General features: G+C 37.8%; 2 protein-coding genes across 6 annotated transcripts in view; one reads left to right on the top strand and one right to left on the bottom strand.

The window, feature by feature from the left end:
• Positions 1-2,639: 2,639 nt before the first annotated feature.
• On the top strand, positions 2,640-9,948 carry LOC136705377 (uncharacterized). The gene is made up of 3 exons (XM_066678898.1): positions 2,640-2,909; positions 4,596-6,962; positions 7,645-9,948. Exons 2-3 carry the CDS (start codon positions 4,613-4,615, stop codon positions 8,472-8,474), a joined length of 3,180 nt encoding a protein of 1,059 aa, XP_066534995.1. The 5' UTR covers positions 2,640-2,909; positions 4,596-4,612; the 3' UTR covers positions 8,475-9,948.
• Positions 9,949-10,101: 153 nt separating this feature from the next.
• blnk (B cell linker) overlaps positions 10,102-15,581 on the bottom strand; it is a 60,852-nt gene continuing 55,372 nt past the window's right edge. For 2 of the 5 annotated variants that reach the window (XM_066678900.1, XM_066678901.1), the window contains 6 exons: positions 13,588-13,660; positions 13,260-13,291; positions 13,092-13,156; positions 12,305-12,388; positions 11,793-11,948; positions 10,103-10,686 (listed from right to left, as the gene is read on the bottom strand). In XM_066678900.1, coding sequence (XP_066534997.1) covers positions 10,570-10,686; positions 11,793-11,948; positions 12,305-12,388; positions 13,092-13,156; positions 13,260-13,291; positions 13,588-13,660 — 527 coding nt within the window. In that variant the 3' untranslated portion in view covers positions 10,103-10,569. Of the gene's footprint in view, positions 10,687-11,792; positions 11,949-12,304; positions 12,389-13,091; positions 13,157-13,259; positions 13,292-13,587; positions 13,661-15,581 lie in introns of all 5 variants that reach the window. The other 3 variants (XM_066678903.1, XM_066678904.1, XM_066678899.1) reach the window with 2 other exon arrangements.

Below are 15,581 nucleotides of genomic sequence, written 5' to 3'. Positions count from 1 at the left end.
AAATAGATCACATAGCATGGTCAGAATTAATTATCGCATAATGTGTATCTCAACCCTGGTCTTTGAGGCATCCTGCTCTGTAAATTTTAGTGCTTTAACACACCAATTGCAACTCTGAAAGTATTTGTTTATTAACTAATTAGTTGAATCAGGTGTGTTGGGAGACCTGAAAGCAATGAATATGCAGGACAGTGTGCCTTCAGGACCAGGGTTGAGAAACACTTGTATAAACTATAGCAGTCCTCTTTATAGAAACAGTTCAGTCACACTCTCTCCAGCCAAATGTGGGAATTAAAAAACTTGAGTACACAAAGAGATAATTATAAATAAAGCGTACAATGACGAGTTCCTATTAGCCCTCTGCTCTTTTGTGAAATTTAAGGATGGGCCCTAAAACTATCACACATTTTTTATTGTTCAAACAAATAGGAGTGAAAAAATGATTAAAGAGGGTCTCTGGGATAGCTGAGCAATTATACTCAATGAGATGTGGAGGTGTACTGAGAGAGGGAGGTTAAGATAATATTGTGGTGTCCTGTACCAGGTATGTTTAGTGTGTTTTCTGTGTGTGTGTTTGTTTGAGCAGGAAAAAAAAAGGGGATGAGAGTAACTGGTGGCATCATGGATCCCATCATATACCGCTGCTCTCTTGTTTTATGTTCCTCGGGGGCACCTCCCTAAGATCTTAGTAATACCTACTGTGTGCATATCAGTGCTATATGTGTTTTAAACATTTAAAAGTAGCGGCTAGCTAATTTTCATGGATGAATGATATAACAGTTTGAGAATAAACATCAACTACAAAAGGTATATTTTGATTTCAGAAATTGCACCTGATATATAAGCTGTCGTAAGCCCTTCTGTGTAGAAATATACAACACTACTACTACTACTACAACCACTACTGCTACTCTTACATCTACTGGACTGACCATGACACTGATCAGGATGAAACGGTTACAGAAGTTGAAGGAATGAATAAATGAATGAATTAATGAACGGGTTATATATGCATTTGAAAGGGACAAAATCTAATTATGAGTACTGAAATCCATTTTAGACAACAACTTGAATCAGACAGGACATTTTACATAATGCACCTAAATCTACAAAAGCAATCAAAGAGAGTTAGTGAGTGTAAATACAATAACAGAATTATTCATATGAACTGGAAAATTTTAAGAGATTGCATATATATATAGGACTGAATCTCCTATATCCCAGTCATTCACGGCCAAATACTTCCAAACAGGGGGAAAACTGCATGGGTTAACCAAATCCTAAACACAGCATTTATAGACATGTGCTCAGGGGAGTGACGTTGAATAGAACATTGCATAGGTGGACCTTCAAGAGGTATTTAAAAAGCTTTTCAATATCAGAACAATAATAATTAAATCTTACAGTTTCAATTATTATCAAAATGAATTACTGAGAGAGTATACAGCCAATTTAAAATTATTACAACCCCTTTATCTTCTTGTGGAAAAAAATATGACTGCGTACTAGTGTTTCATGATAACCATGAGAACAATGCTCCAGCTTTGAACAAAAGAGAACAACCTCTGAAAGACATTGCTTTGTTTAGATATTAATAGAAACTGGACATACAAAACAAAAAGCGAAGTCTGACCCAAAAGTATTGAACTGCAAGTAAAGCAGGCCCGTGCCCACTTGTGAAACACATTGAGCATGATCTAATGTGCCTAAGCTTGAAAATGAAAACTCAGTTCATGACTTCAATTAAAACTTTAAAATTAGGGTCTAAAGCCAAAATTAAAATGAAAGCTCAAAAATTTCCATTTCCCTAGAGGAAAGAAACATATATATAATGTCATAAACTCTGCTCAGATTTGCCACATAATCTAAACCCATTATCTTGTTTATAGCTCTCTCATGTCTCCTTTTTGTCTCATTCTTTTTCTATAAAGGAAATTTAGGAGAATCAGCAAGTCTCCTGAGCACCTTATACAATACAGAGCACCTTATGAGCAATAAAATTTTCTTCTGTGCACCTGCATGTTGCATTCTGGTAAAAGGAAAAAGACCAAAACTCACTGACCAGCCAACAGCCATGCGGGCAGCTTGCTGGCAAGTTTTTTTTCCACCGGTTTATGTTTGCACCATATATTCATGTCCTCTATACAGTGAAGGGAGAATGAATTAAACCTTTAAACCTTTTGACAGGTTAAACAAAATGTGTCTAAATTAAGACAAACCACTATGGGCCATATTTGTCCCACTCATAGAGAATTATTGGGTTGCACAAGTCTATTCAGTATTGGCCCCATGACCCCCTAATACCACATACACCAACCAGTGCCTATGCCAATACTTGAACCCAGCTAGTGCCCGAGTTCAACCTAAATGAGCCCCAAAACTGATTCGGGTATGTTTGCAATTAAGTGACAACGGGGGAATAACAACCTATTGAAACATGAGGTCAGGTCCAAATATTAATTAAATGTGACAATCGTCAGTCCCATACGACATAATAATAACAACAACAAAAATTGACTTCTTGTAAGAGTGAAGTGAGTAGTTCTTGTTTTCAAATTAGCTGAATCTACTGCGTTGGTCGAGAACACTGTTTGCGTGAATGAGTTAATATGACTGTTATAAACCGTTGATAGGTGCTGTAAAGAGGAAACACGTGTTTTGTGAAATAAGGGCGCCTCTCTAGCGCACATTTTCAGGCTCTTATGTGTGTTGTGAAGTGAAATAAGCCTCTGCAAAGCAGACAGTACATGGACGAGCCTGGGCTCTGGAGGGACGCGGTGTTAATCTGTCCTTATCCGCTTTCCTGGCTCTCTCTGTCGGTTTAAAGCTTCCGCAGCGTCCCTGGAGTGGAGTGTCATGGCTGCCGTCCGAGTTGACTGAACTCGGTTTCACTATGAGGACCTAACCGCGTAAGTCAGCTATAAACACAACTTTTCCTACTTCTGTTTTACTTGGACATATGCCTATCCACCAGAAACGGAAAGGGTGTAAAACTAGTCCATATTTAGTTGGACTTGTGTTTGGTTTAAGTGTCGGCGTGATACAAGAGATGGAAGTTAACTACGAGTTGCTAAACTCGAGCCAAGACGAGGCTGAAGTTGGCTTCTTATTCGAATTCGACGTTCCACCTTAAATCGTGCAGTACTTCCAGTGCAATGGCAGCACCATTTAAGGTGGAATGGAACCTTCTTCGAATAAGAAGCCAACTTCAGCTTGATCGAGCAAAGTGGAAAAATGGCGAATAGTACAACTCTGCACAGTACTTTATTTATAGGGAGTTTTGTTAACTGAAACCAGTTTTCAGAAGTTTACAACTAACGTCAACGACGATATTTCAGCGCGGTGCGAAGTGCAGGCTCTCTGTGCACTTGTCCTACTTTCTGCACAGGTGCCAACAATGGTTGGTGGTTGTTGTCATTTTATCAAGCGGGAGTAGCAAACCGTTTACGAGCCATTTTTTCAGTTTTCGGCAATTTTATTAACGATAGAAGGCTATTGCTGCCAGGTAGAGGACACATCGTATATTACTTCTTCTCCACTCAATTTCTGCTAACAATGTTCCAAATGTATTAACTTCTGATATATATACAGACTGAATTACGTCCATTCCTATGAGTCTAAAAGTAATTATTTCACATAACATGTCGCCATTTCCATTATTATTTCGACACGCTAAGTCAATGTTTAATCGACATTTGATTTGTAATAAAGATGTTGTAGCCTATGGTTTAAGATGTGCTAAGTCTGTTCTCTGGGGTTATGCTCAGTACAAACACAACTTTAGCTTCCAGGGCATTAAAAAAAACCCTTAACGTTATTTTTTGTGTAGCAGTCTGAAACGCTGTTGTTAAATTCTGAATTTGTGATATAAATGTTTGTTTTTGTTTTTTTAGAAATAAACTTTAAGCCAATAAAACTGTCTCCCTGTGAGTAATAACATAATGATATTGGGCTTTGGTCATACAGCCTCTACAGGTCTGCAGGTTACCATTATGTAGTCTCAGGAAAAAAGGTACCTTTAAAGTTACAGCAGTGGTTTTAATGTCCAGTTGTGTTCACAAAAGGTACATAACATTTTCTTTCATAGAAGGAGAGGTGAATATTTGTATACTTTCATTATAGAACTTGGTAAAGTATAACAATAACATATAAGCTTTGGACAGGAAATTAGCCATGTGAAATAAACAGAACTTTTACAGTTTTACAATGAATATAGAATATGGTGCAATTATTATAATCCCCAACTAAAGGTACTGATTACATACATTTGTAATGTGTTAGTTTATCTTAGTGTATTAGGACTCTATTATGTATTACTGTTTAATGAGATTGAAGAAAGTCAGTCTTACAATAATGATAAATCTATAATATGCAGAAGGTGAATTAGAAATACATTATACTTGACCCTACGTGATATTTGTTTACTTCTTTTTAACAAAAATAAGCATATGTGTTTAAGCATATTATATTTTACTAACATGACAATAGCTTTATGGTGAAGACGTCTAAGTACTATAATTCGTAAAGATACCTTTATTAATGAAAATATTGATGCTTTACTTGGCATAGGTGATCAATATATCTTTCTGTTTTAGGGGTCTGTGAATTAAATATGGAAGTGGAACATACTAACCTAAACAGCCATCCTGAGGATGGTCATCAAGTCGGTGACAATGAAAGAGGCAACTGGCATAGACGCCTACGACTGAGGAAATCCTCGACTGCAACTCACACTGTAAAAAATATGACTGAAGAGGAAAGGTTGGTTACAGAACCCCCAAAGAACCCATCCCAAAATGAACTCCAGGATCAACAAGTTGTGAACATTTCAAGCAGCAAGCTCACCTTCACTTGCTCTATATGTAAGGACAGCACACTCTTTAGTCCAAATGGTTTGCTACAACACTTTGATGTATTTCATGGAGGAAAAGGAGACCCACCAACATTTCCTTGTGACATGTGCAGTTTTGCCACCCCTGATTTCACTGCCCTTCAGCAACATCGCATGACGCACAAACAGTGTAAGCTTACATGTGAAATTTGTAATGACAATGTTTTACAAACTTTGTCCCAAATCAAAAAACACTGTAAAACCCAGCACAGCATGAATGGAGAGTACCACTGTGAAAAATGTAGGTTTTCCACAAAGGAACTAAATATTTTTGTGTATCACTCTTGTCCAAACAGTGATGATTCATCCATAGATAGCACGGTTATTAAGCCTAAGAATGTTGAACGGAACAGTAGTCATGATACTGCTGGTGATGGTACTGCCCAGAAAGATGAGATCCAAAAACACATGGCTACAGACTGCTCTCAGAGTTGGCGAAGAAAGAACTGGTGGAAAAATAGAGAAGTTCCGGCAAAATGTCTCAGTATTAACACATCAAAGTTTAAAATCCTGCTGCCGAAACCAGAAAAACAGTGGAAATCTTCAGAATTCCTGCCTTTCTCAGCTGCAAGCTTACTTGATGGTAACGGTATATTCCTAAATCCAGCCAGGACCTTAGAGGAGACCCAGCAGTTTCTGGAGAGAACTGTAAATAGTGGAAAACAATGGCCAGTCACTCTAAAAGGTGAACCAGAGCTTGCATCTCTGTCTTGTACAGGACCCGTGCCATTACAGCCAAAAATAAAGCAATATAGCATACCAATACCTGGACTTAAGGATTCTTGGCAGAATAAACTCTCTGGACTAATGGAAAAGAATAATATTTCAGTCCCACCGGATTGCACTACAAAGGTGGTTGGTTTTAAGATGGTAGATGGAAAAAAGCATCTTATTCTTAAAGTCATACCATCAGCCAAGCCAGAGGTTACTCCAGACACTGGAGAGGCAAATCCAAGTTTAACTCCAGTTGAATGTAAGGATGCAGAATCAGGATCTCAAATTGAGAGACTCAGTGATGGAACATGTCGCAAACGGTGCAACATGACCAGTAAAATGTCCCCATTTCCATTTTGCAATGCTACCTCAGGTTCTGGACAACCAGAAAAAAAGAAAGAAAAACAACCTGAAGATCCAGTGGAAGATGCACTTCAAGTAGATAACACTGAAAATAACTGTAGCAATGACACTTGGGCATTAATTGAAGCTTCTATTGCATCTCCACAATTTACTGTCTCAGGAAAGGAGGAAATATTTAATGTAGCAAATCAGAGGAACACTGGAAAACAGGTGATGTTGCCTGACTTTAATAACACACATCACCTCAATGGAGTTGCTGCAGAAGTGCCAGTGGAACTGAGTCCTATCAGAGAGGTTGATATCCAAACTCTTCATGCCAACATACAGGAAACAGAGCACACAAAGGAACATACAGAGTCTCAGGAAATAGCAGCAGAAGCTTTGAAAGAAAAATGTCCCAAGCTTACCACAAGCCCAAATGATTCAGGTTGTCATGGAGATTTGGCTTCCAGTAGTCCGTCCGATTTAGACTTTTTGGAAGAGAGTTTCAAGTCCCAGCTCTCAGCCCAGATGTCAGAGGAAGAGAGAAGCTCTAATGTGGACATGAACAAGATGGATGCAAAATCAAGGGAAACTGTCCCAGTAATCCAACGTCACCTGAATGAACAAAAAATGGGGGAAATGCTGTCCAGTGCACTTTTATGCTCTACTGCAAATCAAGAGAAAGAAGCCATATTTGAACCAAATGTTGTTAAACCAACCTTTGTTTCTTTGCACAGACCTACTACTGAACCATCATTTAATTCCCCAAGTGAAGGTGGGGGCCTGTTATTCCAAGGCAATGATGATGAGTACACAAACAATGTAGACCCTGGAGACCCACCTGTTCCCTTAGAGCAGAGCTGTACGCCTGAAACTGTAGAGGAACCAAATTACATGGCAATATTACCACTAGGAGACACTTGCCATGATCCAGAACTGTGTCAGACACTAGGAGAGCTCCCTGTTACTACTATTACCCATTTGCTTGATGAACCTGAAATTACAACCAGAGGTAAACAATAATTTCATATTAATAACACAGAATTTGTAGTCTATGCATTGTTTATCTTCAGAGCACTTGCAGTTAGACAAACCTTATTTGCTCATTTTCTATTTAACATTTTTCTGTATTATAAATCAAATTCTATATTGCTGTTTAATACAGTGGATTTTATTGAAATTGAGATTGTACATAATTGCAGACACCATATGTAAACTGTATATATGGTTCCATATGTATTTGGATTTGCAAGAGAAATAAGCAGTTTAATTCTGTATAATTACAAATACAGTAATATGCAAAAATACAAAATATATATATTTTTTGCACAATATATAAGATATTTTCTAAAATATTAAAGAAAAAACCCTTCTTAACTTTAAACTGAAGTGAATGTAGAAAGATTTTATTCTAAGTAATTTTGGAGCATTTATATTGGTCCATTCATCATGATTTTTTTATTGGACAGCAACAATATATTTTATTTACATTGCAGGTAGCAAACAGGTCAGAGCCTTATGAGTTTGAATAAGATATTCAGATATTTAATAAAAGATTTAATAAGGATATTCTGAAATATTTATTGCATTTAGGGGGGATGTGGAAGAAATAATTTGCTATGCACTTTTGGTCCTACCTGGGGCTTTTGACTGACTCTGACTAATTTTTTGTTTTTTTTTTGCCTTCTTTGCAGCGATTACAAACCAGCCAGGTGATCCAGGTTGCTTGTCAGCACAAGTGAATCTGCTGTCACGGATAGCCATACCCGTAGCAGCACCGGCTACTGAGAAGGACTCTTCACAATCTAATGTGTGCCTGTCACCAGAGTATGAGCCAGCTATGAAAAAGAAGAGACAAGTAGAACCAACCAAAGAAGTCCCCCATGTGCCCATTTCTAAAGCTAGGAAGCAGTTGGTCCAAACATTTCAAGAAAACGACCCACCAGCATCTGTCCTTTACTGGGAACCAGCTCCTCAAGCAGTGGAAAGGACCCTAAGGCTCTTGCCTGTTTGTTCCTCACAGCCTATAAAAGTTCCACACCTAAACCAGCCAGTTATTGTTCTCAATCACCCAGACACAGACATCCCAGAAGTGGCCAACATTATGAGAGTCGTTAATAAGCATAAGGGGGCAGTACAGAAGGTAGTACTGTCTCAGGGAACTCTGAAAGCCCTTTCAGAGCTCAGCTGCGAATCATTTCGGAAATCACTTGGAGCCAACTGTCATTCTTCTCACTGCCGTAGAGCGTGGCCTCAAGAGACCGTTAAAGAAAGGTTCATTCTGAAATTAAAGCTGAAGAGGTTATCTGGTAATAAGTTTAAGGTGACACCTTCAGCCTCTAAGACAAACAGGTACCAGTCAACATTCAGATGCTGGTTTTGTGGTCGACTTTTCAGAAACCAGGAAGCGTGGGTAGGTCATGGACAGAGACATCTTATGGAGGCCACGCGAGACTGGAACAAACTATTCAACAGTGAAAGGCACCATAATAATATGGCTTCCACTGAGCCATACTTCCGCTGACCTTTTGTTGGGACACTGATGCACCGGCATTGCTCGATGAAAAGACTGTGCTTTCACAGGAGCCTTTTTTTTGTAGGCAGTGCTGAAAGAGTTTTGAATAGGCTGGCAGACTGAGTTATAGTCTACTTTGTAGTTCTCAGGGCGTGTGTGACAGGGTGCCTAATATGTCATACAGGGGTTTTGAGGTATAGCCTACTATTTATCAACAAGTTGCTCTCTGTAGTGTCGGGTAGATAAATCTTCTCAGGGACAGTGGGCCAAGTAAAGCAGCATTATTTATTTATTTATTCATTTTCTTTTTTCTGTCTCACTGTGAAAAGCAATGCTCATTACTTGTAAAACATAGTCAGTTAGAAGTCCTTTTTTTCACCCAATGTGGTCTGACCAAAATCTCAGCCCTGCTTTAGTGATGCTATGAGTGTGAAGAGAACATTTGCCTGTACTGCTATGCTGTTATTTGAATATCAGGTAGAATACGTCACTGAATGAAATGCAGGACAATCTTTATAATACTCTATAGTTTGATCAGCTTATATTGTTCTTATCCAACTCTGGACATTATGTTTATGGTGAAGTATTGAATGTGAAACAATGTGGGTAACCTGCTGATCAAGGTCATTTATTATTTATCATACTGGCTACATTTAATCCTTCAGGTATTAATGCACTGACTTCGGACATGTGATAATTGTAGGGCTTACAGCATTTAAACAAATACTTTCATGTTCTCTGTTCCTGTTTTGTTGTTTTTTTTTGCAAGGAAATGCATAGTACATCCATATAATACATCATTACCAGATACCGCAATAAACCGATGTATATGAGCTTTATTTTTGAACACAGTGGAATTTGAGGTTAGGCAGGTAACAGACTCCAGAGTTGTTTTGCTAAATAGCACATTTAACAGTTAACAGTTCTAAAGCTTCCAAGTAAGTTTGATATTTTGAAACATGGCATATTCTTAGCATCTTATTAACTATCATTATACACCAAAGGTGTTGACTGTTATTTTTTCTGCCTGTCCTGTGATGGGTTTGCTTCACACCAACCGGTTTGGTTAAAATGTTTCCTTGCCTACCTAATTTGTAAAGGCATTAGTATTCTCAAAGACGGAACTCCTTTTCATAGTTTGTGTAATATTATTCATGGATCCAGATCCATTCCTTATTGATTTCTACACTGAGATGTTTTTAACGATATGATTTCACTATTTATTTCAGATGAACCAGGCCAATAGAAATGAACATTTCCATAGTTTATGATCATTGTTGCACCTAGCTATGACTGTTCCATTTCAATGGAGTAGCCTCAGATCTCACCAAAATAAAATAATTTAAATTGATTTAATTTTTTTCTGAGCCTTTTTCTATCACTTGAAAATCAAATTGTTGTCTTTTTGTTTTCCAAGATTTAAACACTGGGGGAAAATATTTAAGGCATAAAGAGCTACGAAGAATATTTGCTAATCATGTACTCGGGTGCCTTTCCTTAAACTTCTGTTACACTGTGTCCTTGTGCCGTGTCCAGACTTCATGCTGTTTATGTCTGATAAGCCAAAGTGAATCATGGGAAACCGAGGCACTGAATTCTGTCTGATGATGGCAGGACAGCTTCAAGTTCTGCACATTTATTAGCCATCCAAATCTGGAGCAAAATTGTATACATTACACTGAATGTTCCACATGTACACTAGAAATGCACCGGACAGCTTCGATGTCATTTAAAAAAACAACCATTCTTAGAAAAACAAAAAAAAAAAAACAATAATAAACTTTGATTGAAAAGTGTACAGTGTTCTCACAATTGGGTTTGTTTATATACAAAGAACACAGAATACAGTTAAATTATTCATACATTACACAGTATTACACAACGCATGTCTATTGGCTAACCCATCTAGACGTTTCTGCAGAGAAAACACTTCCCTGCTCGATCAGTATTTACACGGTCCTGTACTGTCAGTAGGTTGGATGGATGTTGGAAAATAACATTTCATCAACATGCTCTTTAAACACGGTCATTGCCATAGTGCTTGTGTCATTCCAGGACGTTTTGGACAACAGCAGTGCAGAAGGTCATGTGCGGTGAAGAGTCCTCACAGCTTCACTGCGTGCTTCAGCTTGGTGGAGTCTTTGGTGTTGCTTTGTGTGTCTACTAACACCAGTGCGTTCTTTTGGTGATTCTCAATCATGTCCGAGACGCTGTTAAACCGCTAAAAAATAGAAAAGGAATAGAAATTTCAGTTAACAGTATCTAAGAGTTCCATGATTGATTAGAGGTGGCACGTTCCCTTTTATTATTTTGATATGGAGCCACAATACTAAATAATAAAATTAATGATACTTAATATTATCACGATGTTATAATGTGGTTACAATTGTTAGAGCAGGGCTTAAAGTAACACTATGTAGTATTTTTATGATAAAATGACACCTTCAAAATCATTTTGAAGTAATATGGAGAAAGGTGCCTCTGTCTTTGCTCTTGTACTTGTTCTTTTGTTCTCTTGGCTCAGCATTGCAAAAACTACACTATGTAATTTTTGGAGGAGGGTAGGACAATGCCCCCACCCCCATTGTTATTTCATAACAAAGCTGTAAAAGTGAATTACATTCTGCATTTGCAGGGGGAAATCAAGGCCAGAAAGACCAAATCTTACCTAGCATCCCTTTAACTAGAGAGATCACTGAACTAATGTTTTGTTTCCATATCAGCAGAATATGCATTAAAACAGCACCCAGTGTGTCTGCTTTAGTAACTTATACTGAAATATCAAAGAAGAATTACAGATAACAATAAAATTAAAGGAGCACAAAGTAAGATTTGGTATCAAATCTTTACAGCGGCAGAGTGTAATTCACTTTTATAGCACAGTACTGATATCAAGCGGAAGAGGGGGATGGTTCCTACCCTCCTCCAAATGTTACATAGTGCAGTTTCTGCAGTGCTGAGACCAGAGTAGCAAAGACAGGGGCTCAGTTCACCCTATTACAGGTCAGTGAAGCATCACAATGATTTTAAAGCTGTAATTTAAAGGTAAAAATACTACCTAGTGTTCCTTTAAAACTATAAACCATAAGCAATAACCTGAGTGTCTGTAATTCTTAACACTACATGGTGTATTCAACTATCAAAGCAAAGTTTGTCTGTTAACTATTTAGTACATTGGTCAGTATGTTTTCTAAAGTGAATTCAAACACTTTCTGTAAATTGAGAACATAAAAATTTGCCCCATTCCGAGCAAGAACCACATTTTCTAAGAGTTTATGTAAAATGCATGTTGTGGATTAGGCTTACATATACATATGTAAGCCTTACCTCCTCTCCATTCTTCTGCTTGCCCAGAGCGTATTGTTTTGTGGTGGGAATGTAGCGCACTGGGATGTTGTACACTCTGCCGTTGTAGAACACTACCAGGGTGTAAGGCTGCAGGGAATCAGCACCTGAGCTTTTCCGCACCAGGTAAGACCCATCCTGAGGGAAAAGAAACATAGCACCAAGGGAGAATGAAATGGCCTTTGCAGCATGCACTTATCTTACACAGTAAACATGTAAGGCATACAATATATTACAATGTACCATTATGTGTTGTTAGAATGGTGTCCAATTTTGGCCTTCCAGAGCCATAGGCAAGCTATGTTTGGTAATTTCCCCTGCTCAAACACACTTAGCAACTAACTCTTGAGCTGGATCTAATGTGTTTGAATGGGGAAATCTTCCAACTCTGCAGCAATCTGGCCTATTTCAGACAAAGCTGGACACGCCTGAGTCATACAGTACAATATGCTGTAATGTGCTGTCTTTGTTCCAGCAGGTCAGGGTTAACTTGCCTTGGACGATCGGATCAGAGCGTCCTCTGCTGTTTTGCGGTCACAGGTGCTGGCGTACCAAAGTTTCTGATACACGCCAGCATCCTACCAGTGGAGGACAACAGATGAAACATTAGTTTTGAATCCATTTTGCACTCAAACAAAGCTTATCCCACTGCTTCCATGGACCTGCTATTATCTCAAGCATGAATGTGACATGGCATTTCACTCTTTAAGTAAAAGCATAAAAACAAGTCAAGTTTCTTACAATGGGACTTTGACTACAAAGATCACCCACTATCTCAATATTCCTAACTAAATACTACTGATGTATTTATTTATTTCATAAGAATAACAAACCCATTGTGACTACTCTATGTGAGTAAAGCAGGTGGTGTGCCTTTAAACATGGAATTATGCCATTTAAATAGATATTGCAAACTTTTGGTCAATATTCATATAAATATTCATACAACAATAGTGATAATATATTATTGTAATTATTGTTGTATTTACATTTATTTTTTTATAGTGAAAATTATTATTGTTCACAAACAAAATAAAGAGATGACAATATATCAATACTGATTTTATTTATCCTTTTTTTTTGAAATAATAAAACAACAATAATAAGTTACTAGTGGCTTGTCATGAGTTTATTATTTAGTTGTAATTATTTTGAAGTGTATTATTAACTGTTACGTACAGTAGGTAGCAATATATACATTATTACAAACAGATACCACAATGTGAGCTATGACCAACCAAATAAACACAAGTGTATTTCTGCGTGTGGTGAGAAGATCACCTCCTCTTGTTGTCTAGCTTCATTGTCCTTCTGAGATAAGCTTCCTTTCTCCACTACTGGAGGCTCTGCATAAAGACAATCATAACTTAACGGACATTTTGTGTGTGCGTGTGTATGTGTGTGTGTGCATGCGTGTGTGTGATAAAATCTATAATTAGGAAGTCTTACTCTGCAGGGAGCTCTCACGAGGCAGAGACGTCCTGCACAAGACAAAAACATGAATGAGGACCTTCAACAACAGCTATTAGTTATAATTGTTATACCCATAACTAAGTGCGCTTGGCGCAGTGGTGAGTAATTCAGATCCAGAAAGCAATAACACACCCTGGAATTGGGCTCCAACTGCTTGGACAATGGTGGCAAGTCTGTGCTTATTATACAAGTCCAGCAGCTTGAACAAAATTCTGGGGTGGATTATTACTTTCTGAAACTGAACTAGCCACATCTTCATGTTTGTTTTTAATTTGACCAATATTCCATTTCCGTGGACACTTACTTTAAACGGTAAAATCCAGGCACTGATGAAGATGCAGCATTTGTTGAATCTCGAGTTGTGCTAACGGGGGAAGCTATACAAAATTAAAATAAAAATTAGCTCAACTTTTCACTTGACATTTAGATTTCAGACAGCTCTGATAGTTTTTCAGGTAATACTTTTATGTCCAAACAGTGTGGAACCCCCCACCAATATAAGGTGCACACTATATATAATCATATTAGACATTTTTAAAATGAAATACTCTTGCACAGCTGCTTATATAATTATGGTCACCGTGCCCATTGTCAAGTGTGGGCTAGAGGGGTATAAAACTTTCCCCAATAATAAAGTGTAGAGTCACTGATCTGTGTTCTCTAAACTTATGAAACTCCATTTATTATCTCAGATGAGGTGGGGTAAATTTGTGACCAGAAAACTAATCATCCTTATAGGGAATGCAACTGAATTTTGGAGATTATGCAGGAATCAAACAGCCAACCGATAGCAAATATTCCTGGAGTGTTCAATTAAATAGCATTTTCTGGTCAGATGTTCATAATGCATTGATAGACATTTTCAATAATGAAATACCTTTACATTTTTTTTATATTACACCTGGGGAACTTGAATGTGGAAGAGACTGATGCATACTTTTTGGGATTTTGATATCCGCTTGTAAAAAAGCATTATAAAAGTTATATTATAAAATATATTAAAGCTAGTATAAAGCTTTCTTTCAAGAGTGAAGGCTATGACGGCAGCAAAGAGAGACTTTCTGCTAATACATTTAACTTTCCCACATGACTACAGTCAAAACTGGTTCTTTACAGTTATTTCTGTAATCCAGTACTGGCACGTGCCTTTGTGTTTGTGTCAGTGTTACTGTAAAATCAATACAATTCATTTAAATTATACAGTATCTTTTATGACCTCAAAGATGCTTTACAGTAACAAAACTATAGCAAACAAAATATAAACAAACAACCAGCTACCCACTTATACAAACACACACACAATTCTCAGCTTGCAGGGAGGATCTTGTATCAATGTGTCCAAAACAAATAAATTGGTTGCTTCATGTAGTAGTGTAATATTACATATTACACTACAAACACTATTTTAAAATGTTAATATATTTTGTAGTATGCAATAAAAACATAGAATTACACAGAAACGATCTCCAGTGTTTTCACCAACCACATAGTTTGTATTTAGTAAACAGAAACATATGTATAATTCATTCATTATCTGTAACCGATTATCCAGTTCAGGGTCGCGGTGGGTCCAGAGCCTACCTGGAATCATTGGGCACAAGGCGGGAACACACCCTGGAGGGGGCGCCAGTCCTTCACAGGGCAACTCACACACTCACACCTATAGACACTTTTGAGTCACCAATCCACCTACCAGCGTGTGTTTTTGGACAGTGGAAGGAAACCGGAGCATCCGGAGGAAACCCACGCGGACACAGGGAGAACACACCAAACTCCTCACAGACAGTCACCTGGAATGGGACCCAAACCCACAACCTCCAGGTCCCTGAAGCTGTGTGACTGTGACACTACCTGCTGTGCCACCGTGCCGCCCCATATTTTTAATGTATAGTACATTTACAAAAAGTAAATGAGAATAAAAAACAAAATAGATAGGGAGGTAAGTTTTTAGAAAATTCATTTGAAGTATTACAATATAAGCTGATGATTATAAGAGGAATAAAATAGCATTTTAGAAACCACTATCACTTAACAGTCTAGGGCAGCTTCTTGAAATTAGGTAACTTCAAGAAATGCACTTGAAGTTCTATTACACAGGAGAAAGCCAAATGCCACTGAGATCTCTGGGCCCAAGATCATCTCAGATGGTCCAACAACAGTGAAAAAGTGTGCTGTGGACTGATAAGTCCATGTTGTTTTTGTTTTAATGAAAAATGGACGTTGCGCTATCTGTGCAAAAGTCAAAAGGGGTCATCCAGACAGTTATCAGTGATAGCTGCAAATGCCAACATCTGTCAT

Source organism: Hoplias malabaricus, chromosome 8 (assembly GCF_029633855.1).
Source record: "Hoplias malabaricus isolate fHopMal1 chromosome 8, fHopMal1.hap1, whole genome shotgun sequence".
NCBI classification, from domain to species: Eukaryota; Metazoa; Chordata; class Actinopteri; order Characiformes; family Erythrinidae; genus Hoplias; species Hoplias malabaricus.
The sequence above is the reverse complement of the archived record's forward strand: the minus strand, read 5'-3'. Positions and strand labels throughout refer to the sequence as shown.